This window comes from Tubulanus polymorphus, chromosome 1 (assembly GCF_964204645.1).
Source record: "Tubulanus polymorphus chromosome 1, tnTubPoly1.2, whole genome shotgun sequence".
Classification (NCBI taxonomy): domain Eukaryota; kingdom Metazoa; phylum Nemertea; class Palaeonemertea; order Tubulaniformes; family Tubulanidae; genus Tubulanus; species Tubulanus polymorphus.
Window position 1 is genome coordinate 22,511,312 of NC_134025.1, and position 27,691 is coordinate 22,539,002.

General features: G+C 38.9%; 2 protein-coding genes across 2 annotated transcripts; both read right to left on the reverse strand.

The window, feature by feature from the left end:
* Window positions 1–1,817: 1,817 nt before the first annotated feature.
* On the reverse strand, window positions 1,818–8,139 carry LOC141903262 (frizzled-2-like). Its single transcript, XM_074791358.1, has 2 exons — window positions 6,150–8,139; window positions 1,818–2,087 (listed from the first exon to the last, which is right to left on the reverse strand). The coding sequence occupies exon 1, from the start codon at window positions 7,945–7,947 to the stop codon at window positions 6,211–6,213; it is 1,737 nt and encodes a 578-aa protein (XP_074647459.1). The 5' UTR covers window positions 7,948–8,139; the 3' UTR covers window positions 1,818–2,087; window positions 6,150–6,210.
* An 8,214-nt stretch (window positions 8,140–16,353) lies between these two features.
* LOC141903490 (cyclin-dependent kinase 14-like) lies at window positions 16,354–26,106 on the reverse strand. The gene is made up of 14 exons (XM_074791615.1): window positions 25,972–26,106; window positions 24,375–24,547; window positions 21,677–21,768; window positions 20,467–20,546; window positions 19,832–19,926; window positions 19,586–19,648; window positions 19,118–19,179; window positions 18,940–19,001; window positions 18,712–18,832; window positions 17,846–18,003; window positions 17,677–17,774; window positions 17,418–17,508; window positions 17,177–17,330; window positions 16,354–16,672 (listed from the first exon to the last, which is right to left on the reverse strand). The coding sequence occupies exons 1-13, from the start codon at window positions 25,976–25,978 to the stop codon at window positions 17,212–17,214; spliced, it is 1,221 nt and encodes a 406-aa protein (XP_074647716.1). The 5' UTR covers window positions 25,979–26,106; the 3' UTR covers window positions 16,354–16,672; window positions 17,177–17,211.
* Between the last annotated feature and the right edge of the window lie 1,585 nt (window positions 26,107–27,691).

The following is a 27,691-nucleotide window of genomic DNA, read 5'->3' on the forward strand; positions in this document are numbered from 1 at the left end:
ACGGAAACGCGAGACTTTTAACATAATTTTTTTCCCTAAATTAAAGAGCATCTCAAAACGCGATGACTCACACACACACACATTCAATTGTTATTAATGATAACAGCAGCGGGGCACCGGCGAATATATCCTGCAGTCGGAGTCAGTCTTGCGGCGGCGGCTCCGCGCGCATCATCGCGAATTCTCGTGATGTCACCGCTATAAAGCTATACGCCGTATACGAGACAGAGGGATCAGCCTCGCTGGCGGCACAGGCTACATGCATCATAATTTTTCGTTGCCATGGTTGCCGAAGAAATATCTACTTCAACTACACGACACAACGGGAATAATTAAACACGCGCGGGCGCCGGGTCTTCGTTTTACAGCAGGAGAACGCTACGAGACGAATACGACTTTTAACGAAACGCGAGGTCCATGAGAGTAAAAGTAAAAACTCTTAAATCATAATAATAATAGTAATAATAACTTTTATCAGTAAAAAGCCCTAGCAGCGATTGCGTTAAGATGGCGCGGTACAATGACACTCCTTCTTAAGTAAATCTCCAAGAATCTATGAGGTATTATTATCATTCAGAAAATAAGAGATTATATCGTTTTTAAGTTGGGAAGCCATTCTGATTGTAAGTAGAAAACGCGCTAGAGCGTCGAGCACCCATATCATTTGAAATTCCTTTTTTTTTAACGCGGTACAAAAATAAAATCGACAAAATAATCGCGAGATTCGAACTCATTGATTATGCATTCGTTCAGAAGAGTAGTAGTCGTATAGTAGAGATTGGAAGAGTGATTTTCAGTTCTCGCGCGTCAGGCCGCGGCGCGATATATTTATACAGCCGACTACGGCGAATAATCATAATAATAATTGATCTCATAATCGTTCCGTTCAATTAGGATCAATTATCAGCAGCAGTACGAGGCGATGGCATCTTGGTCATTCGCGTTTCTTAGCCATCTCGACCGATAAATACGAAATAAACGCCGTATTAGTCGTATGCGCGGTAAACCTCGGGTTTACCTTACAAAGCAGTGGAGATAATTACTGTTCGTCGCTTTCGGAATACGTCCGCCCATTCGTCGGACTTTCAGAGTGACAACGCGGCCAATTAGGAAATAAATCTAAGGAAGGATATAAGTTTTCATTGGCGACTAAATTTCCGTTTCATCACACGCGCGCTGTACATATTTTTTCTTTTAAATCATTAACTCTAGAATATATATATATTTATATACACATGTAAGAATTATCATTTTAGCCATTATAGCAGCAGTTAATTTCTTTTTTTGGGGGGGAGGGGGGAGGGGATAGGTTAAAACACGAACAAGTATACATGGTCTCATATTTCTATACACGCACACATACACACGCACATACATCCACATACGTACATACAGATTTATGACTTAAGTGGCGATATAAAAAAAAAATCACTTTCAGTCGCCACGAATTAAATTATCGTATATACATTTTATACAAGAGACAAATTTTCTATTATTTATCTATTTACCTAATCTGATCATTTCTTCGTGTTTTTTATGTATCTATATATAAATATATGCACCTAATATTGTTTTATCTAATAATTTCGCGGGTTTCTGCGAATTATAAGAACGATTTAGGAACGACTTAGTTTCTACTACGATGTAATATTGTCCTTACTGATAAAACGACGTTTTTTCAGCTTTCCGTAGAAGAAACTAATTCGAAATTGAGACTTCCGCGCGAAATCGGAATCGGCACGACGGATGATTTTTCCTCTGTAAACGTCGCGTATCCTTTCCAATTAAAAAATGTTCAGCAAATATTGATGTATATATCCATGGTTTGTGCTTACGGTGGTGGTCGTGGTGGTGAAGTTGGTGGTCTGGCAGCAGTAGTCCGCGCTTCGTTAATGGAAGTAGTAATTAGTTCGTTTTTTTTTCCTCGGAAAACATTTAGAAAACTTATCCTCACGAGTCCCGGTTAATCCATAATTCGTCGACGCGAGTGACATTCTAGTAGATCGACCACTGCTGAATTTTGGACGTCTATTTTATTTTTCTCACAGTTCGGATCGGATGCAGATAGAAGAAGCACTCGTCAGAATCTGAAAAAACGTTTACAATATAGTTAGCCGAGTAAAAATCAACAGCACCAGTCAATTTGAAATGCGGGCAGTTGGAATAAGTGGATTTTTCTTTTAGTCACATAGGCTTTTTGATGATGGATATTAAGTGGAGCAGACCAAACATCAGATGTCACCACTGAAATCTCAAGACGTTTAAGTTCACTTTCAATTAATTTTGATCTACATTTCAGCGAGTTAACAAAAATTGCTCATTTCATCTCAACTAACTGGGATGTGGCATGATCATTGATTTTGGGCGTTTGATAGCTATGCTTACATTAGCACACCTGATGGATCCTCACTTGCCAAAGCAGGCAAATCAAGGATTCAAAAGACAAATGCATCATAGTTTCTAGCATGGCAACAACCTTGCGAGGATAGCCTGACATTTTCAGCGACTAAAATCTAATTTTCTTAACACACAGTGGCCACTTTCCGCCTGTTTACAAAATCCTAGAGTTTTCCCTGATTTTTCCATGTGATCACACCCTGAGTGAATCAAGAGAAATTTCTAGATTCAAAATGTTAAAATTCCCTTTTCTTAAATCACGTACTGATAAAGAAACACGTGGTCAATAACATGATTTGAATTTGGACTTCTCCAGGTTTTTAGTAGAATTTGTCAAATTCCCTGAGTTTTCTGATTCCCCTAGTTTTCCAGGTCAGTGACCACCCTGTTACAATTATCGTGGGACAAAATTCCAATTTCTACGAATTTGGGAAGAGCATTTGCCAAATAGTTGTATTATTACAACAACTATTATTATTATTATTATTTCATACAGTTCATTTTCTGCTTGGCTAGTGGTAGCATTATCGGGTATACATTTCTTTTTCTCCTCCCAGCAAAGTGACTGCGATGAATAGCTTTTCTCAACACACAAGAAAACAAAACATGTCACCCTTATAAAGAGCAACCACTAAGGGATTAATGCGGCATTGTGTGGCCCTTGGTTAATGTATAAATACCGGCCCTGCCGAAACTGATCCGGCCACTGAGTTCGAGCATTCAAACAGTAATCATGCCTCATAGAAACGCGTTTCAATGATCGGCCTATACCTCTGAGCTTCTCCAAACAATGCATGAAAGCCGCGACTTAAAAGCATTTATAATCATGTTTATCCAGTAGATCAGTGCTGTACGGTGAACTGAGCAACTATGCCCGTAGTTGAATAGGCGTTTTATCCTCAGCGAGAATGAAATTCCTCGCAGGCGTATTTTTATTCACTCCCTTCTTCCCGAGAAAGAGAGAGAATGGAACGTTGAACTGAATACTGGCCGAGTCTTTTTACTAAGTATAAAACCCCGCGGGGAGAGTTTCGAAGCTCAGTCTAGAAGAAACTCGGGGCGAATTTCTATCTCTCGAAAAAAAGTTAAGCCATATTTCTAACAGTTTTTACAACAATTACTGAACAAAAACCATGATGCGGGGAAACACAGATATATGTTTGATCTAAAAAAAAAAACATTGTTTCCCGAATCACTTCTCATAAACCAACAAGACACAGGGAAATGTTCGGAAACATGATTCTGTCTCCTGTTTCCCTGCACCTATATCATGGGTTTCAGTCACAGTTCACAGTCAAGTTATATTTTTATAATATATATTTTATAATATAATAGCGATAACTATCATAAAATTCTTTACAAAAAGCTTCAAATTTTTCCAATATCTACCGAACCCTACACTTGCAATTTATCGAATATCTATAGGTCTATATGCAGCCCTGTTATGTACCAACCGAAAGTAATACAAAAAAAAACCCTTCTCCGCATAGGGTGAAATAACCCGTCGAAATAACTGTCGCATTTAACGGAAACACTGACACCCGTCTGAATGCGCACAATGCAAACATAATTATATTCAAAGATTCACATATTTCCTGAACCAGTAGTAGTATTGATAGCAGTCAAGAAGACTTGTCGTATATGCACGCCATGGGAAATGACGAAACAGACGTATGGATCGGCGTACGGCTCTCATTGAGAAAACGCTTACATTTCAATGAAGGTTACCTATCAGCGGGCAATTGGACGAGATAGCCTTTTATCTAAAAAATAAACCTTGCCTACCATATTCAGATCAGAATGAATCGAATTACCGCTGTAAAATGATTTGCTTTAACGCCGTACAATGATAATTTGATCATTTAAAAATAATTCGCAAGTGCAGCAGCTCACACTAGACCAACTCTGGTCTTCTAGAAGTTGGTCTAGTGTGAGCTGAAACGGATCCACATGCGAGCACAAGCAGCACGTGCTCCTGTCGCAATTTTCGCGTACCCTTTCGAAAATACAATGGTTATATATTTTTCAGGGCACTTTTACCACCCGCAACTAATAAGACAGCAGTATGCGGTGTAAGATCCGGCTAATGTTATCTTATATGTCCCTCAAGTGCCTAGAAATCGTATGAAAATGCACTGAAATTTCAAAATTTTCCACTTGGCTGCACGGATATAATATATATATATATATATATATATATATATATATATATATATATATATATATATATATATATATATATATATATATATATATATATATATATATATATATATATATAATGCTTCTCAGTCAGTTTGCCCTTCAAAGCACCCCTGAAAACTACTGAACGTACTCTTCGTCATTCACACTTTTATTTACAACAACAGCATTTCGGATGCTGAATGAAACGAATCCGATAGTATAAACTGACATTTAAATGAACTAGCGCCGAGGAATTTATCTGATCAATGTAGGCGAATTAGTTCGTAACTGATCCGCCCAAATAAGGTTACAGAGCTAAGAATGTTTGTTAAAACACTCGAGAGTTTATCAGGATGTGCACAGTTCGAGGTGGCACATATCGTGTGTTCGTTATCGGGACCTGTCAATTTCTATTGTTTGTTTCACCGTAGTACCTAGGATGCCCCATGGTAGTTATTTATACGCTATAGCTGCCAAGATTTACACACACCACCACGTCCTACGAGAGAGGGTCATAAATCAGTGATTAGGATAACAGGTCATAGAATTCAAGTGACAACTAAACTTATCGAACTGAAATATAGCGGAACGACATTTCAAGTCGAAAACCTAAGATGAAATTAACGAAATAATAAATTTTGTCCCATACAAAAATCCCAATGATTTCCTTAGGCCTACTCCAGCTAAATCCTAACTATCAGTTGAAACAAACAGATTCTCTGTTCACCTAGAGTTCGGGCCCGTACCCAGGGGGAGGAGAGGGGTACGTCGGTTTTGCGAACCCACCTCCCGCAAGATCATGAGTTCCGCTTTTTTTTGACAAAGAAAAACTATCACGTTAATGTTTCAGAGACATTGTTGATATTAAATAATCATTAACATGTAGTATCTAAAAGGCTTCAAATTTTCAAAAATTTTTTGAGGGAGGACCCCCAAACACCCCGCAAGGCGCATGCTATTGCCAGTTAGGCGGTCTAATGAGTTCCGCTTCATCTAAATTCGCACCCATCCAAAATTAAGGCTGCGTATGGCCTGAAGTTAGTTTTAACAAAGTTTTGAGTAATTCAAAGCAATTTAGCCAAATTATGCAAGTAGAAACACGCGAACACATGGTGGAAATAAAATACAATGATATTCATTGACTTAGATTTAGCGATTCGATTAAAAATCTGATCTCATCGTGAGAGAATATAAAAACCAAAGACGCAAAGGCGTAATAAAAAGTATTAGTCTATTATTCTAATAATCTTAGAACGCACGCGTCATCGTAGTCTATATGATAAAAACCGTATCATAATTTACAGCGCATTATGCGAGCCGCCGTATACAACAGTACACACGTTTTATCCATTTCATTGATGATGATTCATCATCGCCGCCCGTTGCCTCGATAGATTTTAAACAACTATAAAGAGAGCATTGAACGCTTGATATATGGCTAATCTTAGTCAACCGCTGCGTGTAAAGACTTTGTAAACTCCAGATGGTGCACGGTAATCATGAAGAGCTACTAAAGCTACCTATAGAGATAGATAGCAAACCGAGACCTATCCGCGCTAGATACTTACATGATTTTTTTACGCGGACACATTGCGGCTCGCGGAAAAAGCCTACGCCTTAAAGGTTTTCTCACACGACCGCCTCCTCTTTGCGTCCGATGAATATTCGACAATAGAAACGTTTCCATGAGTTAATCGTTTTGCCCGACCAGATCCAGAACCCGGACGTGATGCCGACGATCAACGTCATCAGGTACTTGATCATCGCGAACGTGAAGTCCGGCTTCGCCAGCTGGTCTCGGCTGTATATTTTTGGACACGGTATGACATGTTTGCCGCACATGCGATGGTGCCACTCGACCATCCACCGGTCGTGCGAATGTAGTTCGTACACATAATACGCGACGATGATCACGGCCGGCGCGATGTACAATACTGAAAATATGCCGATGCGCACCATCAGCTTTTCCAACTTGTCCGTCTTCGTGCCGTCACTTTTCATGATCGTGCGTATGCGGAACAGCGACACGAACCCGGCGAACAGGAAGCACGACCCGATGACCAGAAACACGACTAACGGCACCAGCACGAACCCGAGCAGCGTGTTCGTGTCCGATATGCCGGTGAAACAGACGCCGCTGACGCTGTCGCCGTCGACCTTGCCCATCGCGAGCAACGCAATCGTCAATATCGCCGGCACGGCCCACGACGCCAGGTGAAAGTATTGAGAATTCGCCTCGATCGCCTCGTGGCCCCATTTCATACCAGCGGCGAGGAACCAGGTCAACGTGAGGATCACCCACCAAATCGAACTGGCCATACTGAAGAAATAGAGCATCATGAACAAAATCGTGCAGCCTTCTTCCTTCGTGCCTTGTACGATTATTTTCGGTAGGTTCGCCGTCGAGTTCGCGCCCGCGGTCGGGAAATCGCGGCACGAAACGCTGTCGCGTATGATAAATCCGACGATGTACGCGATCGCGACGATGCAGTAGCAGCCGGACAGGAAGATGATCGGTCGTTCGGGATAGCGAAACCGGCCCATGTCGATCAGGAACGTCAACACGGTGAACAACGTCGACAACACGCACAATATCGACCAGACACCGATCCACAACCACGCGAAGAACTTCAAACTCGGATCGCTGAAGAACATGTCGTCGCACGGCGCGCCGCAATCTTTCTCGACGTGATTGCCGACTTGTAATTTGTACGAATATTCCGGGGGCACGCGGTACTTCACCGGGCATTCGAAACGGTGTCGCCCGGAGTTATCGCGACCGCCTCCTTGGTTCGGGTCGACGCCTTTATCTGGTCCGATCGTCGGCTCGACCGTTTCGTTTTCGCCGACGCATAATCCCTTGCTCGGAAAACTCGCGCAATCCAGACTGGTCGGCCATTGAAATCCGAACTTATTCATGAGGCTTTCGCAGCCGTTTCGCGCCTGTATACACAGAGTCCTACACGGCGGAATCGCCTCTTCCAACACCGTACAAACCGGTATATAAATAGCGCAGAGGAAAAATTTCAAATGCGGGCTGCAACGAACTTTGACGAGTGGAAAGAACTGATGCACTTCGAGTCCGGCGTCGTCTTGAGTTTGGTGATTTAGTAAATTCGGCATGATCGTTTGATTGTATTGGATATCTTTGCACAACGGAACAGTAATCGGCTCGCATTTGCCGTGGCTTATCGTCAAACCGGGGTCAGTGTATTCGGTGCTGTATTGAGATTGTTGAGACGAACGTCCGTTTTGTATTAAAAAGAACACGAAAATACAAGCTACGAACCACATTTTATTTGCACCTCCTCCAGCAGCACCACCACGAGCCGACAAGAAATCGCGTCCAAAAACTTCGATAGTCATCTTCTCAAAATCTGCGTTAACCACAACAACGGCGACGATATTCCATAAGATACCTTCTTGCTTGAATCGTATCTGATAAAAGCCTGTTTAGTGTCTGTTAAAATCTAACGTAAAAAACTTGTCCAGAGAGAAACCAGCAACATAAGCAGCAGCGGGGAAGACTTCACACTTCGCTCTCTGCCATCATCATCATCATGGCTGCCTTTGTGAACGAAGAAAAATACTGCCTGACCGTGGTTTTCGGATCCCCACCAACGCGCGGCGTTCAACCGTTCTCTCGAAACCGTCGCTCGCGCACTTGCCAATTAACGGGAAACCGGGCCGTTCATTGGTCCGTTATAATTGAGTCATCGATCGTAAACACGAAGCTGTTTCGGTTTTCCTCCCCGAACAACTAACCACGTGTCATCCATTGAATGTTTTTACCAATCCCTCACGTGCCAGTGTATCAATTCGGAATGCGGTAGTCGGACAACGGCCGGCGACGAATAGATTAACGATGACCAATTGTTCATTGTAATCATGTATTCATTCCCTAATTTGTCTACTTGATTAATGATGTCCCTACTTAATTAGTCACCTTATCATTGTTGGCAACACTAAGGCCTACGTGCCAGCGGTTCCGACGAGGACGCCGGCCGGCGCGCCCCGGCTTCGCCAGTCACGGGCAGCCAGCCCAATATTTCAATAGAGTCTATTCGTTCATTTTCCATATCATCAAAAAACAAATTAGACCGGGTATGACTGAAAATTCTCACGTTTTCAAGAAGCGATCACAAATCCCGGCCTATTGCCAACTGATTGTCAGTAGCCCGTCGGGTTCGGTATCCCACTGACTCTAAACCCCGACTGTCAATGGCTACTACAAAATTAAAACTAAATCATTTTCAGACCGAAAGTTAATATGATTTATGAAACTAACTCAGTACCGGTATCTGAGATGCCAAATTACCCGTCCATTGCGTGCTTCCGAGTGATATGGATACTACATCGATTTTTCATCTATGATTTTACTGTGACAAGTCATTATTACTTATCGGGTTATAACTGCAGCGATACATGGGTAGCAGGTTATAATCCGGCCCCCGATAAATATCCCACAAGGTAGAAATTCCAAAATGTATAAATATGGTATGATGCATTGATATTGTTGTAAAACTTATTAGCCTATCTAGTTTTTACTCTAGTTTGATAGAAAACTGAATCGGGGGGGGGGGGGGGATTTTAACAGGGGGATTGCCTACATTCCATATAATAGCGATCGACAGTGGGAATGTCGGTCAGTTGTCGTGACATCTTCCAGGTGATCCCAAGTTCCCAAGTTGACCAAAACATTTGCAAACGTGGACAAAAAAATAAAATCCTACGTACAACAGCTTTGCAAACATCGGCTTAATGGATTTTCAGATTCGATCTACATTCAACGAGCTCTGAAGCGACCGGCAAGCACATCTAAACGTGACTGCGCTTCGACGATTTGATTGACGGGATGCGGGAATTGATCGAAATGCAATCAACAGGTCTGAATCTTTCCGTACGATCAACAAAATGAATATTAGTCCCTCGTGGCGATGCACAGTGAAAACCGAAAGAAGCATTCGTGATTAGGTTATGTCGCGTAGAATGAATGCGCTTCAGGCGTCGCTGGATCGTGGAGCCGTCGACGTAGAGAGACAATTCCAGATCAAACATGCTCGAATATCTCATTGCTATTTATACCGAACTAACAATTACCGCGATCCTGGTGATGAAGATAACCAGGGGCACTGTATTGGATGCGTGGGGGTTCCACAAAAATGATAAGCCATTGACTTATCGAGTTTATACATCCACGAATATAATCAGGGCGGAATTAGGGATTGGTCCACCCCATCAAAATTCAAACGTGCCCTCCAAAAAGTATGGATTTTTTTTCGAAGGAAACTTTAGAAAGACGAAAAATCAACCCAAAAGGTCCCTTTGGCTGGAAAAGCTCCTTTTTGTGCTAAATCATTTTGGTGTAGGTCCACCAGAACCCCCACTGGCCAAATGTTGCGGCTAGTGGCCCTCGCATTGCCAAATCTGCCTTTTTCAAGTTAAGTGTCCATTCAAATTCTAGATCCATCACCACCTTCATCCCACATCCGCCCTTGTACAACAAGCTTATCGTAATGCAAGGATCAAAGAGCAGGTACAGTGCAGCATGTAATTCACCGTCAGTATTGGCCGTCAATAGTGACTTTTATTACTATGTATATTCTCTGTAGGCCTATATCTTCTTTTCTATGAAATAAATGAACTTGAATTTTTTACTTCAGATAGCCGCTTTCGCTTGACGGCCAAAATGACAAGCTGTGACGTCACGAGAATTGGTGATTGCTCGTAGGTATATTGCAACTATAGACAGAGCTTATACAGTGACACAGCTGACGGCAAGATCAATTACTTGAAATGTTTTTTTTTTCGGGATCAGCCTCTTTCCTTAATTTCCACACCATTCTCAAAGGGGGTTGTCGAAGTATATGCGGATTGATGGCAATTCTGTTATGGTTATACGACAGTAAGAGACCCGAGCAGGCATCAGTAATATAGCGAGTATCACGCTGGCGACTACGAAAGATTAATGATGTAGTCCCTCGTAGTCGTCTATTTAATTACCACTTAGGCGGTCGTTTGACCTCTCCAGGGGAACGTCTGTTCTAAGGTGAATCATTCTTTCCGCTCAAGCGCAAGACTTATGTCATCACGTACGCCTCAAACCCAAACTCGTCAACTTTTTTGCTGTCAAGAAAAATCGGTTCGTGCCGTGGCCGAGTGTAGCGATGCCATCGGGTTCGAATCGCCAAGGGAGGATGGGGCCTGATCCGTGATCGACTTGAATCTAGTCCATATACCTCCATATAGAGAGGACCTTCGATTTATTCCCAATCAAAGAGATCAAATGCTCCAAAATACCTCCTCCAATCGCAAACGAGTTTTGGAGTATAATGTGAAAGAAAGACTTATAAATAAATAAATATTACTTTATTCACATTATCATCATATTATCACCATTGTGTCTGATATGATATGATATGTTAACAGAATGTTATAGAGAGATTGCACACAGATCTATTTTACAGCAACAAGCCGATCTCATGTTGCACGTTTCATGAGATTAGAAAGCTTCGACATTAATCGCATTATCATATCTTCCACTGAGTTGCAAAAACATATATTTCAATAACAAACAAAAAAACTAATTAAAGGAGGGAATTTTCATTATAACTTCGCGAGTGTGACACACACCGGTTTCGAATATCAAAAGAAACGAAAATAAGTTTCTGATTTCAATTGTATACCGATGCTTTTATCTTAGCCAAGTTCGTCAAAGAGTCGTATACTCTATTCGAGCATGAAAAACTGGTCGATCAATTAAGGACAGAATCAGTAGTAACTGAGTAATACAAAAACATGATCGCGGATCACTACTGTAGACCCCGCACTCGAGTTACATAGCCGTAAATAGGGAGGTTTCCAGTTAGCAGGCGCCATTTTGAAGCGGTCCCGCAGGTCCCACATTGTTGCACAGATTTTGTGACATTTTTTACAGTAAAACCTTTAGTACAATTCATTTGTTGTCCATCTGCCTTTTGCCACAAAAATTAAAGCTATACATCGTTAGAAAGGTGACAATTTCTATGTTCTCATGGAGTTTTTTTCGTTTTTTCATGGAATGAAACTAACTCCATCAGCAAATAGAAATAAAAAAATGTTATTAAAATCTATCCGACGATGTGGGACTGCCCCCTCAAAATGGCGCTTGGTAACTGGAAACCTCCACATCGTGAATCATTCCAAAAAATGGTCATGCCTTCCAAAAAGAATGGGTTTATCTTTTTTAAATAGAAATACAAAATTGGATTTTATCAATATACGCATTACAGATCAATGTACATCCAATACATACAGTGCCGACCTCTATGTATTGTTGTTAGACCCTACCTCTTCCAGCATGCGTGCATTCTATTCTTTCCCGAAAATGCCAAGATATCATTTAAAAAAACCATTTAGCTTCTACAAAGCACCACTACACAAAATTGAGCGTGACCCGGTAATTTCCCGAAACGCGAAATTGAGCTAGTCTGCAACAACTAAAATTTAAACTGTTGCCATCATGCAAAAACAAGTATTCAATATTATGTTATTTGAGCGAGAAATTAAAAAGAAAATCACGCAAACCCTATTCATAAACCATTGTTAAAAACAGGGCACCAAAAAAATATTTTCCTTGATTAGTGCATCATTTCTTAATGTTTGTCTTTAGAATAAAATCGGCTACGTAGTTAAATCCCAAATTTCTTGTATTTTGGGATTGAAAAACTTGATAATTTCGTAGATAATTCTTGATAATTTTTTTGCCACTAAGAAAGAGATTGACGAAGATAGGAAATCATCTCAGTTGGATGCAGGTAGGAGGTTATAACAAATAGGATTTGCGATACTTATTGCCTTTTTTCATCGTAAAACATCAAAATTCGTAATAAACTTCGAAACATATCATTCGTATTCTGTACAAACAATCATTATAACATACATATCAATAAGCCATTTTGTTAAAAAGGACTAAAAGAAAAAAACTCTCACAAAACGAAGTAATATATATATATATATATATATATATATATAAATATACATATATATCTATTACTGTAAATATATATTCTGTAAAATATTGAGGAATTGTGGATATAAAATAATATGATACTTAAAATATAAAATAGTTAATGAAATAACAATCATTACGTAAACGTAGATAATATATACAGATACAGATCTTCTTCCAGCTTCTGAATAAAATCGACACAAGTCTCAACATTTTGATATGTTTGATGAATACTCAAATCAATAAATGGTTCTAGCCACCGGTGAAACAGTTCTGAAGTTGTGAGTTGAAATGTGATTTGAGTTTAACTCTTTAAAGGCCCAAAGCACCTTTTTGAGTCAACATCTAAGTGTAAAAATGGTAGGGAATTGGGCCTATTCCATTCTTCTGAATGTAAATTCTGTCCCCACCCAGCTTACTGGTTCTTGGGAATTTATCAAAGTCGCGTGATGGGAAATATGCCATCACACACTCACCTTTGATAAGTTTTCTAGAGTGGTCCAGGCTTTAAAGGGTTAAAATTTGAAAACTAACTCATTTAATTCAGATGTTCAAAATCAACTCACTTTTTTAATGAGAGTTTCCCTGAAAAAACTTATGTAAAACCGAATATAGATAGCTAGGTATTGAATAAAAGATCACCTGGCAATATTGATTATTGTGAAATACTAGGCAAGGCATTATACAAATAATTATATTATTACAAATCAACTATTCAACAAAATCTGAAAGACCTACAGTTGTATATACGGACACCCAGCATGTCACAAGATTATTCTACTCTTGATTTGTTCCTGGATATCAATCAACAAGGACCCTGTCGCAAAAATAGAAAATCATTTTGGCTATTCAAATATTTAAAAACTTTCTTACCTGTAAAACAGGTCAGGTGAATTGATGAAATTGTCTGATATTGTGGCTGGCAAATGCACAAATAAGATATAACAATGAATTTTCTAAATTCATTATCAACATAGCTTGCAAAAATCTGAAGGTCAAAATTTGCTCATCATTTACTTTTTGGTGCTGAAACTCAATTTTGTACAGGAAAACTTGGTCAAGAATAAAAATTCTTGTGACGTCATATGCAAGTTTTTGCTAATAAAAAGCGATAAAGGACCTATAAATACAAACTCTTACAGAGGTCATGGTTCAACTCCGACTAAACATTACGATGTAATCAAATGACTAGCAACTAATTTCCGCTAACAAATACCATATCAACAACTAGCGTGTTTTTAGGTTTTAAATGGTAAAATGCAAGGTAATGATAATACAAAATAATAAACAGCTATATAAACTCATTTCTTCAATATAACCACTGTATATTTCACCTAATAAGGGCTGAGCAAAGAAAACTTCTCACTGAAGTAGTAAACAATGAAGATCTTCAGCTGTCTTGGCAAGTTATCGATCAAATTTTTATACTTTCTAGTGTGTCTGGTGTGAGCAGATGGCTCATTTGCTTTGTCAATAGAACGAAAAATACGTATGTTTTTTATTCCCTTTTCCTACGGTTAACTGAGAGCTAAGCTCAGGTCGACTAAGATCCCATAAGATCACCAAACCGTAAGGAGGCGAGTCTGCAATTTTAGAATCGGAACCTTTTCGACTTGAGAGTACTTATAACCATGATGGATTACTTGCAGACCAATCGTAAGCCGAATCGTAAGGATAGAATAAGTTCTATTTTCTAAAACCGATCTCAAAGTGGTAGCCAATCAGCAACGAGTGTTGCGTCACATGACTTTAAGACTCGGCGATGATCAAGTCGTAGTCGACCGGAGTGTTCTTAAGAGACAAACAAATCGGCGATCAGCGATCACGTGATTACCTACTGCTGTTCTTACGACGATCTAATCAGGTCGCGCGTCAAACTGCGTCTGTTCAAGTCCATGATCAGTCTGTTTCGTCAACTATTTTGTTAAGAATCAGAACTTCAATTGCGAATATCCCTAAATAATCTCTAAACTCAATATTCAAATTATGCGAACAATTAGTTTCACGTTAATAAATAAGAAACAGAGTAAAACGAGTTAAATGAATAAAATATAATGAAAATAAAATAAACCATCGATAACTTTCATCTCTTTGAGCACACATTATGCACCGTTACTTAACACAAAATTGACATGCAGTGATCCCATACCGGTATTTCATAATGAGAAACATTATTGTCATATTCGTAATACATTATATATTGAGTCATCTACATACCTTGTAAATATATAAAATATAAACAACAGTACCGGTCATTTTTGTCACATATGACATAGGTGAAAAATGCATTTTCTCTAATGAATTTTAACAAATACAAGTACATATAGATATTTGTGGTCACAGGTTGTATCAGTAAAGTGTCGCAAACTAATTTTGATGAAATCAACCAGGGGCGGATCCAGAGTGTGCGACCCTCCTCTATAATGTCAAGTTGCCCTGAAATTTCACAGGAAAATGAAGAATATCAAACTGATACCTTAAGAAGTTTAAATTCATAAGTTTGTTCACTGTATTCAAAAAAATGAGTTAATGTTTCTGATGAGCTTTCTTTCATGGTACCCTTTTGATTATACAATGTGCCCTATAATGGGGATCCCCTCCCTGAACCAGAACCTAGATCCGCCCCTGATAACCCATGAATTTGTAAAATTAAATGGCTTCTAAAGTTAATGTCACACTCTTATAGAATTCAATCTATTTCATTTGGATTCATAACCCTGTCATGTAAAAGAAACGATTGAATTAACAATCTTTTCGCTATACAAACAGCGCTATCAAAAGAGCGTTATTAGCTAGCTACTTTTTAGCAAGTAGGAACATTTTGGCCATGTACTGTTTGGGTACCATTTGTTGCGCGCGGGTACATGAAGATACATGTAAACTGAACAATCTCTACACTGTTAGTGTGCAGTAAGTGTATATAAGAAAATATAGATATATTCTGGCCATGAAATACTGAATATGAAAGTACTTATTTATTAGCAACCGATCTTAAAAATGTTCAGATGATATTTAGCCACAAACCACTAGCCTGTTCCATAGTTGTTGGTTAAGATTCGACTTACCAACCATACAAATTAAATCGTAGGAAACCAATCATTGAGATCAGAATCTGGTTCGGGCTCTTAACATAAGCTGTGATCACTCCGGCCTTTTTGGCTCAGGTCAACTACTCAAAGCCAAATGGGCTTGTGCCTGTTTGACCTGGGCCAGATTATGACCCGACCAAAATGCCGGGCCTGATCCGGGCCACGGACACATGGAAACTAAATTATACATCTAGTTTATACGTTCACATCAACGATCTAACTGACCCTGCACGCCTTTGAATAAGGTTATAACGCTATCAATTGATGTTATTGTTTACACAATTTCAATACATAGCTTGGGGTGTGTATGTACATCAGTGCATGGACTCTAGAACGAATTGGTTTTAGAGACCACGATCAGTGGTAGATTAGAAAATGTCTTAACGCTGCATTCATTTACAGTGTACATACTTAATCACAGATTTACAGGTTAGCTAGCCGATGAAGCCGTGAAAAAGTCGGTTCAATTTCCAATCTTACTCATTTTCCATGTAATTCTGGTGCCGCGTTCCACAGCTATAAAACAAGTATAAGTTCTAGTTTCCCTGATCGATCTTATATACTATACCACGATTATGAATACTGGCGAACATTGAAGCTACATTCATATACACATATTTGATCGTGAGATTTGATATGTTCTTACGTTGTTTGTTATACCAACTGAGCCAAAAGGATTATCACTCGCGCGGTGAGAAAGAAATTTCAACTCGGCACAATGCCGAACCGGTGAAATTTCCGAACGAAAAACTTGCACGTAGGTCTCAACCTAATCACTGGAGAGTGACGCGGCGTGAGTTAAAGCATGATTAGACCGAGAAGAGGTATCTGGAATGACGAACGACGAAATGAAATTGCACATTAAGACGAGCCTAGTTTGATTTTCAACCGCCGACATCAATGCGTATCGAAAATAATCAGTGACTTCATTTACGCTTCTTATGAAAGATTTGTCTTCGTATTTGTTGAGCAGCCGATATCGTAACTGTTTGAATTATGAAATTCAATACATCTGCAATGGAAAGGTAAGATTATACCGACAATGTTTAAGCATATCAAAAACAATGTCTCTTGAAGGTTAGCAGGTCAACTTGTATCCGGGTCAACTCTAACCTATTGCAGACAACTCCCTGCATTTTGACAAGCTGTGTTCCCTTCCCCTACTTAAATACTTATTTTTCCTGTATAAGTTTTGTATCAAGGCCAGGATTCCAGTTTGATATCAAAGCAAAAACATGAGCTTTCCATTAACAACATCAGATACATGTATAACAATGCGATAGATGATATTTTTGACATATGTGAAAAAACCTTTCTTCTGATAATGGTTAAAATTTTCTTATTTTTGTTAATACGAACAAGATGCTACATGAAATATCTAGAAACAGGATAACAGTTGAGTATAGTTAGGTACATTAAGACTTAAAAGACTTAAGAAGGGTGAGTTGACCTGGGTTGGAGTTGACTCGGGTATGAGATGACTGTAAATCCTCTTGAAAGATGGCTATCAACTCACATTCATCCATAAGTAGTACTTAAGGTTATGTGGTGCTACACTTTGTGCTTTGAAGATCGCGACTTTGAGGAATAATGTACATGTAAATGTGAATGCGATGTATGGCAACCTTCCATTTTCAGATTTATCCCAGGAATGTTATATATAGAGGCGACTAAAAAAAAACAGCAACAAAAAACATGTCATCACTTAGAGGAAACTCACTAAAATTGGTTGAATCGATTAAATATCAAAAACTTACCATCTGGAATATCGAATACTTTTTGCGGAAGATCCTTGAAGTAGCTGTGAGCCATTGCATCTAGGGCAGATATCCGCTTGTCTGGTTGAAGCTGAAAGAGTAACAAGAACTTAAGTCCCAATTGGGCTACAAAAGAAGGGGGCTCTTGTCCAGTGGGCTATTTTACTTAAACCTTTACTTGGCACTAGCCCTTTCAACTGAATGTGATTCATGTTCCCTGCCTGGCACTTTATTCTGTACGGATATCTATAGAATTTACCTGAAGTAAATCATTAGCTAGCAACTCTGCATAGGGAATCTCATGAAGTTTTGGAATGACATCAGTAAGTCGTTGCTTTCTATAACGAGTAAATTTATCTGAAATTCAAAATGAAAATTGAAATAATCTATTTCAGAAGAGAAAGTACCATATATTTCAACTTATATACCTCGACTATAGTTTGGATATTGACTAACACCTTCCCACGTTTCCTCGGTCGGCATTCCGAGCACACGCCAAATACGATCGAGTTGATCAATGGCGTCTTTCATGCCTGGAAATGTCGCTACGCCCGAGATCATCTCCGTGAAAATACAACCAACACCCCTAAAAAAGATTATTGTGTGAAGAATATACTGTAGGCGGTTTATATTGGACAGAGTAATCAGGAGGGTACTAAGCGCTCAGATCCTCCATTTAAACTTTTCATTGCTGACTAATCAATACTCAAAAATGCTGGAGATAATCTCAAAATCTCAAAAATTTCACCCCGCTGTGTTAAATAACGAGCATATTGCTATATCATGTCACTTCGCAGTTCAGTGCATTGTTCGTTACTAATATTTCACTATGTTTGACAGGTGCTGCCATCTTTCATTAGAGATAAAACTAATCACTAATAACATCAAAACACCGCGATGCGGGGTACTAGCAAAGTCAAACACTGATTCATACACCGTACTGCGGTGTAGATGCCCTGAAACTGTTAACCCTTTCAGTGCGTCTACACCGCAGCGCGGTGTATGAATCGGTGATGGATTTTGCTAGTACACCGCAATGCGGTATATTGATGTAATTAGTAATTAGTTTTTATCTCTATTGAAAGATGGCAGCACCTGTCAAACATAGTGAAATATTAGTAAATAACGATATACCGCATTGTGGTGTAGACACATTAAAGTGGTGTGGCACTACAACACACTGGGGTGGAATTTTTCAAAATTTTCAAATTATCTCCAGCACTATAGGGTATTGATTAGTCAGCACTGAAAGGGTTAATCTGTACCCTAATAGTGGGTCTACGTCTGAACGTACCACATATCCAGTGAGGTAGAATAATCCGTAGATCCTAGTAATACATCTGGAGGTCGATACCATAACGTTACCACTTCATGGCTGTACGTATGGCTAGGTACAGATTTTGCTCGCGCAAGACCTTTGAAAGATATGGAAATAAATTTTCAAATCAGGTTAATGATTGATGAGAGAAATTTTGTAGACATTTTCACAAGTTCAATACAATTCTATGCCTTTCAAACCTACCAAAGTCAGCCAGCTTCAATTCACCTATTTCACTTATCAAAAGATTTTGAGGTTTTAAATCCCTGAGAAAATAAAGATATAAACTAGATATGGGAACAGAAATGCATTTTTCAATAGGGTCTAAGATATGCATGTAGTAGTAGAACTTTCAGCATTTTGTATTCATAAAATATGGTACCTATGTAATATCCTTCTTTGATGGCAGTACGCTAACCCTCGAAGTAATTGAAAGAGAAATAACTGAAAAAAGACAAGTTACTTAAATCATCTAACAAATGCCATTTGAAGAAATCTCAACCATTCTAATAACAGGGTGGCCACTTTCCGTCAATTTACGAATTCCCTGATTTTTCTATGTTATGACACAATGAGTGAATCTGAAGAATTATTGATTTGAAATATCAGAATTTATTCATTCTTTATGAATCATATAGTGATAAAGAAATCCGTGGTCAATATCGCATCCAAATTCCCTGAGATTTCCAGGTTTTTAGCAAAAATTGTCAAATTCCCTGAATTTTTTCAAGATATTCTGATTCCGAGTTTTCCAGATTTTTCTGGTCAGTGGCCGTCCTATTTACTTCATCAACGAATATCAAGCTACAAAATGGGTAATTCGACGATATCATTGATAAATATCTCTTACCTTTACATTGTATGGAACTAAACCACCAGTATGTTTTTCTAGGTATTGACTGAGATCAGTATGCTGAAAGTAAGAGAAGGATAATACTAGTTAGTTATGCGTTCAAAAATTCTCTAAAAGCCCTCCTTAAACTTTATATAACAATGTAGCAATCATTAGTTTGTTATACAGGTATACAAAATATATATGTAATAATAGATGTACGAGTTGATGAAATAGATTAAAATGAATTTGAAATATACATACTACAAATTCAAAAACAAATGTCAATGTTTCTCTGGTATGTATGATGTCATGTAAAGTAACAATGTTCGCGTGTTTCAGGCCCTTCAATAGCGATGCTGAAAAGAAAAATCCAGACATCTATAGCAATTACAGCAAATAAAATTGAAATTTGATTTATGGATTATACCAGATGTACATATATTGCCAATCTAGATGTAAGGAGTTTTAAAGGTGAAAATTTAACATTTTGAGGAAGTGTCTGTATCACTTCCATATCCTTATTACTGTAGACTCCTCCTAAATCGGCAATTGTACCGATTTAAGCATAGTTTACTTTACAAATACAAACTAGACAAAAATTCCTAATTGCTTATTTCCCAAAATTGAAGGAGTCTTAAAGGAGTTTTGGCCATTTTGCTCGAATTAAACGAGTACCTTTAAAAGCATTTTCTATTTAGGAGTTTTTAAGGAATCAAGGAGTCAAGGAATCAAGGAGTAGGGACCCTAGTTTAACAACGTTGTACATATCCTAATTAAATGTAAATGTACAGTATCAGACCCCTCTCATAAAACTTGGCTATGATCATGCCCAACATAAAAAATATCCAAGTTATGTTTCACTGTGTCACTCCAATGACATTCCACTAAGGCTTTACCTTCTCTAATAGCTGTAAATGGGGTACCTTCTTCTTCTTGCAATCGAATTTCTTTCAAAGCAACGATTTTGTTATTCAAGCTGGAATATGCAAATGTGTATGTAACAAGTTCCCGATATGAAATGTGACAATTTCTAACATTTGTCAGCACAAAAGATTTCAAGGTCAATTTTATCAATTCACGTCCTTTGTTGTATCACTGGAATTCGTAACATGAGAGAGAACAGATCAAATATAGAGTTGCAAAGCAGCGGTAATGGGTCTTCTGCATTAAATTCTTTAATTGGGAGCAATAAATCCTTATCAAATTGATTTTTCTGAATCATAGTCCAAAGGCCACCCTATAATTACAGGATTCTATTGATGCTGCCATCTATCTGGTAAGCACAGGCCACAATTCACCACAGTCATGGTGGACAATCATTTACCGCCAAATTTACGATTTTTTTTTACACCACACGGCAAATTTATAGCTATAAAATGCACAAATTTGGCAGTTTCAATTTTTAGCTATCTCTTGAATAACACAGCGACATTTTTTGCTATGCTTAGAACTTCCAAGAGGCCCTACCCCATGAATGCAGACCAAATCAAGTGCTACTATCTATCCATAAAGGCAAGAACATACCACGATTCACCACAATGGCAGGTACAGCCAAATTTACAGAGTTTAACAGCAACTTTCGAGTGATTTGCAAAAATTTGGTTGCAGAACTAATACCGTAGATAATTCATGTCTGAATATTGATAGAATGTTTTTGTCTCGTTTTAGAGTAAAGTACACTTAGTAATAGAATCTTTGAAACAGGAGGTAAAATGTGTAATAATAACAATCAAGGGAATAAGAAGGCTTTCCTATGAAGTAGCAGGTACCGTAATCCCTAAATGACAATGAGAAAAGGTTCTAAGATAGAATAAACCGTTGAAGAGTCGATTCTCTACTAGAGTCTAATCCGATTAAGACCAAGTTTTGAAAGGTTAACTTGACAGTTCGACTTCAAACTAAAGAACTGCGAAAGCTAGTAGGCCTACAGGCTCTCAGTTCAACATGATAACACCTCAAAGGCGAATGAAGAAGGAAATGCAGGACGTGCTGTCAAAGAGCGTATATACAGATGCTCGAGGACACCTCTGGCGAGAAAAAGCCAACTGTTCATCTTTTATGGCCAACCTCGATAACGTTGTATGGACATTAAATCAATATACATACTTGCTACGACCTTTATACACCGTGGCATATGAGCCTTCGCCGAGCTGCTCTAATTTCTGATAGGCATTTGCTTTCCCAAACGGAGAATCTCCCTGAAAGTAGAATTGCGAAAACAAAAAATAATCTAGGAAAGTTTTACTTCGAGAATTAGGGCTGAAAAAAGAACTCGATTTCAAATGGAAGAATTACCCTTTGAAAAAACTGAAAATGAAAATAAAAAGTACACCAACTGCGTTCAACAAGTGAAAATGGACACAGCCTTTCGGAATCACAGTATCAGACATGATATCAGGTATGAACAGTAGGACTCCTATGTTCATGGCTTATACGAGAAATAATGGAAAAATTTTAATATACAAAGTTTCATGTACCAATACATATTATGGCAAACACGAAAGTTCTTGTTAAGAAGAAAATAATACACCACTGAATATAAAACCCATGATTATCATTTGAATAGAAATCTCTCTGTAAGATATCAGCTTCTATCGACTTTCTTATTCTAGTAAAACAAGTTGATTGAAACGAAATTTCTCTTCAATTTCAATTTTTGGAATTTCAATTCATCATCGACTGCTCATCTTACCTTTTTTCTGTGACAACGACGACAACAGCAACAACAACTTTGACATATACACTTCCGAAACATAATTCCGGGAAAACAGTTAAGTAACGTACGGAGCGTGCGCGCTATTCGGTATGCATTACACCTCGCAATATCAGCTACATGATGCCAACCGGTAACATACATACAACACCCTTTTCAACCGACTCTAAAGTAGTTTTAATACCAGTGACATGAACGAGTCGCTCTTTGTCAGACGATTATCTCAGACAGGAATGAAACGAAGCGCAGATACATTTATTCTATTGCCAGTCTCAATAATGCTCACGATCATACTTAACCCGATATATGTTTAAGACTTTAAGAGCGTTGCAGATGTAGCAAACGAGTTTCCGGCGTATTCTCGAGTATCATCGTTTAAATCGGACAATTCTTTCTCTCTCAACTAGTTGACTACGCCGCGATGATGATGATATGCAAATGGTTTATATGCAACAACAACGGAAAAAATCCAAAATTGATGTTCGCCTCGGTGCAAAATGCTCGCAAATATCAATCTCATGATAGTGCCTTGTCTAAAGCGTCCATCTCAATTCCTATAAGATTTTTATACGAGCTTGTGACACCTCTCTTAGCATCATCCACTCACGTTATAAGTTAACCTTCCAGACCGGTTTTAACTTTAAGACAGCAGTTTTTAGCTAAATCTACTAACAGTTCAATTCAACCTTAGGGTAATTTAACCATAAGGCAATTCAGTTAAGGTTGATAGAACTACTTACACTACAGAGGTGAAAAATAGTTGGTAATAATTGTTGACAATAGTTGATAGAACTACCACCTCCGTGATTGATCACAGGTTAAGTTAAATCTGGTCAAAGAAACTGTCGAGATGCCGAGATGCCTTGCTCACCATTCAGCTGCCTGAGCTTATATATATCATCTATTAACTTCCGAGCAAATTTCCTGATTCAGACAGTCGAAAATATATATCCGCCGCTGGTTGGTGGACATCGAATGCACAAAAAATTCATTTATTGTTAATAAATACCATTCATTCGACGATGCGACTAATTGAAAAATTGGCCGCGGCCATTTCCGCGATGTTCAACATCAGCGAATAGCTTAATTTGAATTGATGGCTCTCGTGGGGATGATTTCACATACCAGATGTCGACTAACAGTTACTTGCTACCGCATTGCAATGATCTTGTATAAGTTGTCATCGTCGTCGTTAAATGATTGCATTGGTAAAAATCCATTAATTCATAAAAATGTCATATTTTTTCCTACCGACTGTCGGCCTCCTATTTAGGATACCCAGCATAGGCACACGCTTTTCGATATTTAACTTGCCGCAAAGCTTTAAAAAGTTACGATACATTCTATTCACTGATGAAATTCGATTTCAGATAGCCACGTAATTAGTCACCATCGACACTTACCCTGAAACCCTAATTTTCATTTTGGTGAAACGCCATATTTTCCACCCACTAACGTTGATAGTATTCTAGCTTCAGGATATACAGTCACATTGGATCACAATTCTAAAGTCATCTCCTTTTTTTAATCTCAATTTTTATAACCAATTCAATTTACAATGTGCAGTGTTCTCCACAACAGGTTTTAGAGGGAGCAGCCACCCCCTTTCTTTTCACATCCATCTCTCTGAAAATCATCCACCCATTATGAAATATCTGCTGCCCTACCGGAGTGGATTTAGTATTCCATCGATGCTGATAATTGCTTTGAATTGACAATACATTTTCTGTATTTTTGGGGGGATCGAAAGCCCTACTCCTTCAGCAGCCACGATGTCATACACTTAACAAAAGAATGAGCCTTTTTAAAATGCCAGCATATGGAGAACACTGTATGTTGTAAGTCATTGGGATACGTCATCTGTATTACAGTCCTCTGTTGCAAACTACACTTACCGGCACAAAAACCCCAGGGCTCAGTTTCATAGACTGGTATTAACTTTAACCCGGGGCCGGGTTAATTCAATTGAAAATGATGAATTGAGTTAGCCCCGAGTTAAAGTTGATACCAGTCTATAAAAAACTGGCCCCCGGTTCATTTCACTCGAATACTAACCGACGACGCAATTCGTCGTTTGCTCAGTAAACTTACCCCGAAACTTAGCGTTCGTTTCGGCGAGAAACGCTCGTAGCACCCTTCCGATTTCGGCCGACGAGGCACGTCGGCTTTCATACTGGCATCCACCTCGTAGTCTATATGGCTCAGTAGCATGTCGCCGGTGGAGTAATGTCGTTTCACCGGAGTGTGTTTATTACTTAGATAATCTACAACGACAAAGTGAGAACATAATTACATATATATATATATATATATATATATATATGACAACCGAAATGAGAAAATATTGAGAGAATATTTTAAAGCACATTACCATCTGCTTCGGTAGATATAAGCAGATGGATCAATGTCCGAGTATAATCCCGTCAAAGAAGAGAAAGATAATAATATATCCTACATCAAATGTATACAAAAAGCCTTCAATATTTCAAGAACCCGATTCGTATTGCGATTAGTTCTATGCGGCAGTTGTCGATGTATTAAGTGACTGAACAACATTCTCATTAAAATACAAATCGATTTTTCTCCGATCAAATCGCGCTTAATATGCCGATCCTATGCTTAAAAAGTCTATCCGATCACGAGACATAAGGTTAATCCGGCCGGAGAGCTTTAACTCTTTGGCACGTGAGACGCCGCAGCCGCTGCCGTGTATCGAGATCCTGGCGTCGAAGTTTACGCGCTAATTAATTATGAATTATTCTACGGTTAATCGATCTCGTAAGGTGCAAACAAGCCAGGGGTGGATCTAGGAAAATTGGAAGGCAGAGGTCCAGAAGAAAGGAAAAGGCAATTTCTGAAAGGATGGGCATCAAATTTGCGGGTTTTAACAATCTATGAATTGACAAAAAGGGCAACCTCAATGGGAAGACAGGGGTCCGACCCCCGACACCACCCCCTAAATCCGCCCCTGAAAGCAATAGCTTACATCAGCCTATTCATTCGTAAATAGGATGAACAAGTTCGGGGCGTTATTGTCTGTATTTCACAATAGTCTCACACGTATTAGACATACGGCTCCGATGATTAATAACATCCCCTCCCTCGATCGATATAGGCTAAGTGAAAATTATAATCTATTCATAAAAAGCAATGCGCATAGACAAGAGAAGAATACAATCACTGGTATGATACTGTATGGGAGAAATATCCACGCCGCGCGCACGCTAATGGAAATTACGTATAAAGAAATACGGCCAATTTTGAGTAAACAAAAACGTTCTAGAAACTGCATCATCATCAGTCGCGCGCGCTGGTTTATGATTTCCCGAATGGGAACCAGCAATGTGCTTCGATTGATTTCGAGAAAACATACAATATCTAGGATCCGAATCAGGGAGTGGTGCACCCCAAAATAGGTCATATCATAGGCCTAATTAGAAAGGCACCCCCCCCCCCGAAAAAAAGCTAATCGGAAAATATACAGAGAAAGCTTATGAATTTTGACTTTTTCAGGTATCAGTTAATTTCCTTTAGCTGAAAAATCTCTGGGCAACTTGATACTTAGGGGGGAGAGTGTACACCCCTGCACCCTCCCCTGTATATATATATATCTATATATACCGTATACATAGTAGCAAATGAATATGCAACTGCGATATAATCTGAACGTAATCTTATCACCTCTTACCTGGCATCTTATCAAGTTTATCCAGTCCCTCTCCCTGGCTGACGATGCCGTCATTATGGCAGGCGACGGCGGCGTGTTGCCGAACGCCATTCTGGTCGATAAATAAATCATCCTTCGTCACGTTGTTCGCCGATGCGGCCGTCATCGTCGCGCCGTTAGGCCCCGGTATTTCATCGCTCTAAAAATATATATATATATATATATGTACAATACCGGGTATCCCGCTAATAATATCTATATATATATATATATATATATAAGAGGCTAGGACAAATTCTTTGCAAGGTATAGGTTCAAAATTGGTGGTAGTTAAAAATCTGATTACAGAATAGTTAGTTTCATGAACAGACTGCACGAGGTGCCACGTCTCGGTGGGATGGCAGATATGCCTGAAGATGATCTTGGTATATGCATGGAGAAGTGTAAACTGTTTACATTTCTGTGGTCTATGGTACAGTGTCCAAATGTGTGAACTGGGTTTGTACTTCACTGCAGGAGATAGGTAACGGCGAGGGGTCTGAAACAGTAATAATATTAACCTGTCTCAGTGACATATGCATTCTTTCTCTTTGAATTTATTTTTCTTTGTACGAAATTACGACTTTCATATGGGTAGCCTTTGAAATAGTAGGTTTCGATATTTTTAGAATCTATTTCACGCCAATGGGACCATACTTTTCGTTATGTCAGTGCGCATACCATGCATCCACCGACTGGTAGCCCCGGGAATATCATTTATAAAAAAGTATAATTTCCTTTGGCAAATATTAGAAACAAGTGAAACTATATTGCCTTCGGTTATCTAAATGACCTTAGATATTTGAGCAATGTAGTTCAATGTAATTGGTACCAAAAAGAACTATACCCATGGAATCAAACCCCTCAGCGGAGAAACTTGATAACAATACAAATTCAACTGATTCCACGAAGTCCGATTGCAGGCCCAGAAAGGCAGGAAAAATGTAATTCTGCATACCTGTTAACCCGTATGCTTTCCCCATATATTGTACGGGAAATTAAGATTTTTTTTCCAGGTACGGCCAGTCCCGTAGTCAGGGCCCTCCAAGTGGGGTGCGATATAAACTACAAGTGGACCTAAACCACAGCGTTCGCACCCGACGCATCCCAACCCTGGCTACAGGCCTGACAGTGTATACAGGAATAATTATATGGGAGATAATAAGATTTAGTATATATGGAATTTGGAAAAAATTAGAAGAGGGTTGCTGAAAATATATGATTTTCCACAAAGGAGCCTGGAGAATATAGGCGTTATTATAGGCCCACATAATTCAAATTTTCAAATTAATCACGGAACTGTAAGTGAAAGTCTGATATTTACATAGTGTTCAATCGATTATCAATATTTTGTAAAGTTTTACAAAAGGTTTTACGAATTATTTCATACTAGGGCTACCCCGTATTCAGAAGGAGAAGGGGCTCATCTCAGAATTAATGAAAAGACAATTATTTCCAGGGCAACGGATCCAGGGATGCACTTTAAGTATGTGCACCATCTCTCAATCTCTTGATTTCTGGTTTCCCTTGGTAGAAGTGTGAAATCGCTAATCAATTTACGAGTTGAAAAAGTAATGCACTCAAACTGTGCCCAAGATGTGTCCCAGGCGCATATTCAAAGGAACTTTAGGGGGAACTCCTCGACCCAACACTTCGCTGTGAGCACAGCTGTATCTGAAATCCTGAATCCGCCACTGACAAT

Excerpts from the sequence above, each read along its gene's own strand:
- LOC141903262 (XM_074791358.1), bottom strand. The coding sequence starts at position 7,947 with ATGACTATCGAAGTTTTTGGACGCGATTTCTTGTCGGCTCGTGGTGGT.
- LOC141903490 (XM_074791615.1), bottom strand. Across the intron at positions 20,547-21,676 it reads GTGTATAAAGGTCGTAGCAA|CTTGAATAACAAAATCGTTG; the intron begins GTATGTATATTG and ends TGCATATTCCAG. Across the intron at positions 18,833-18,939 it reads ATTGAAGCTGGCTGACTTTG|GTCTTGCGCGAGCAAAATCT; the intron begins GTAGGTTTGAAA and ends TATCTTTCAAAG.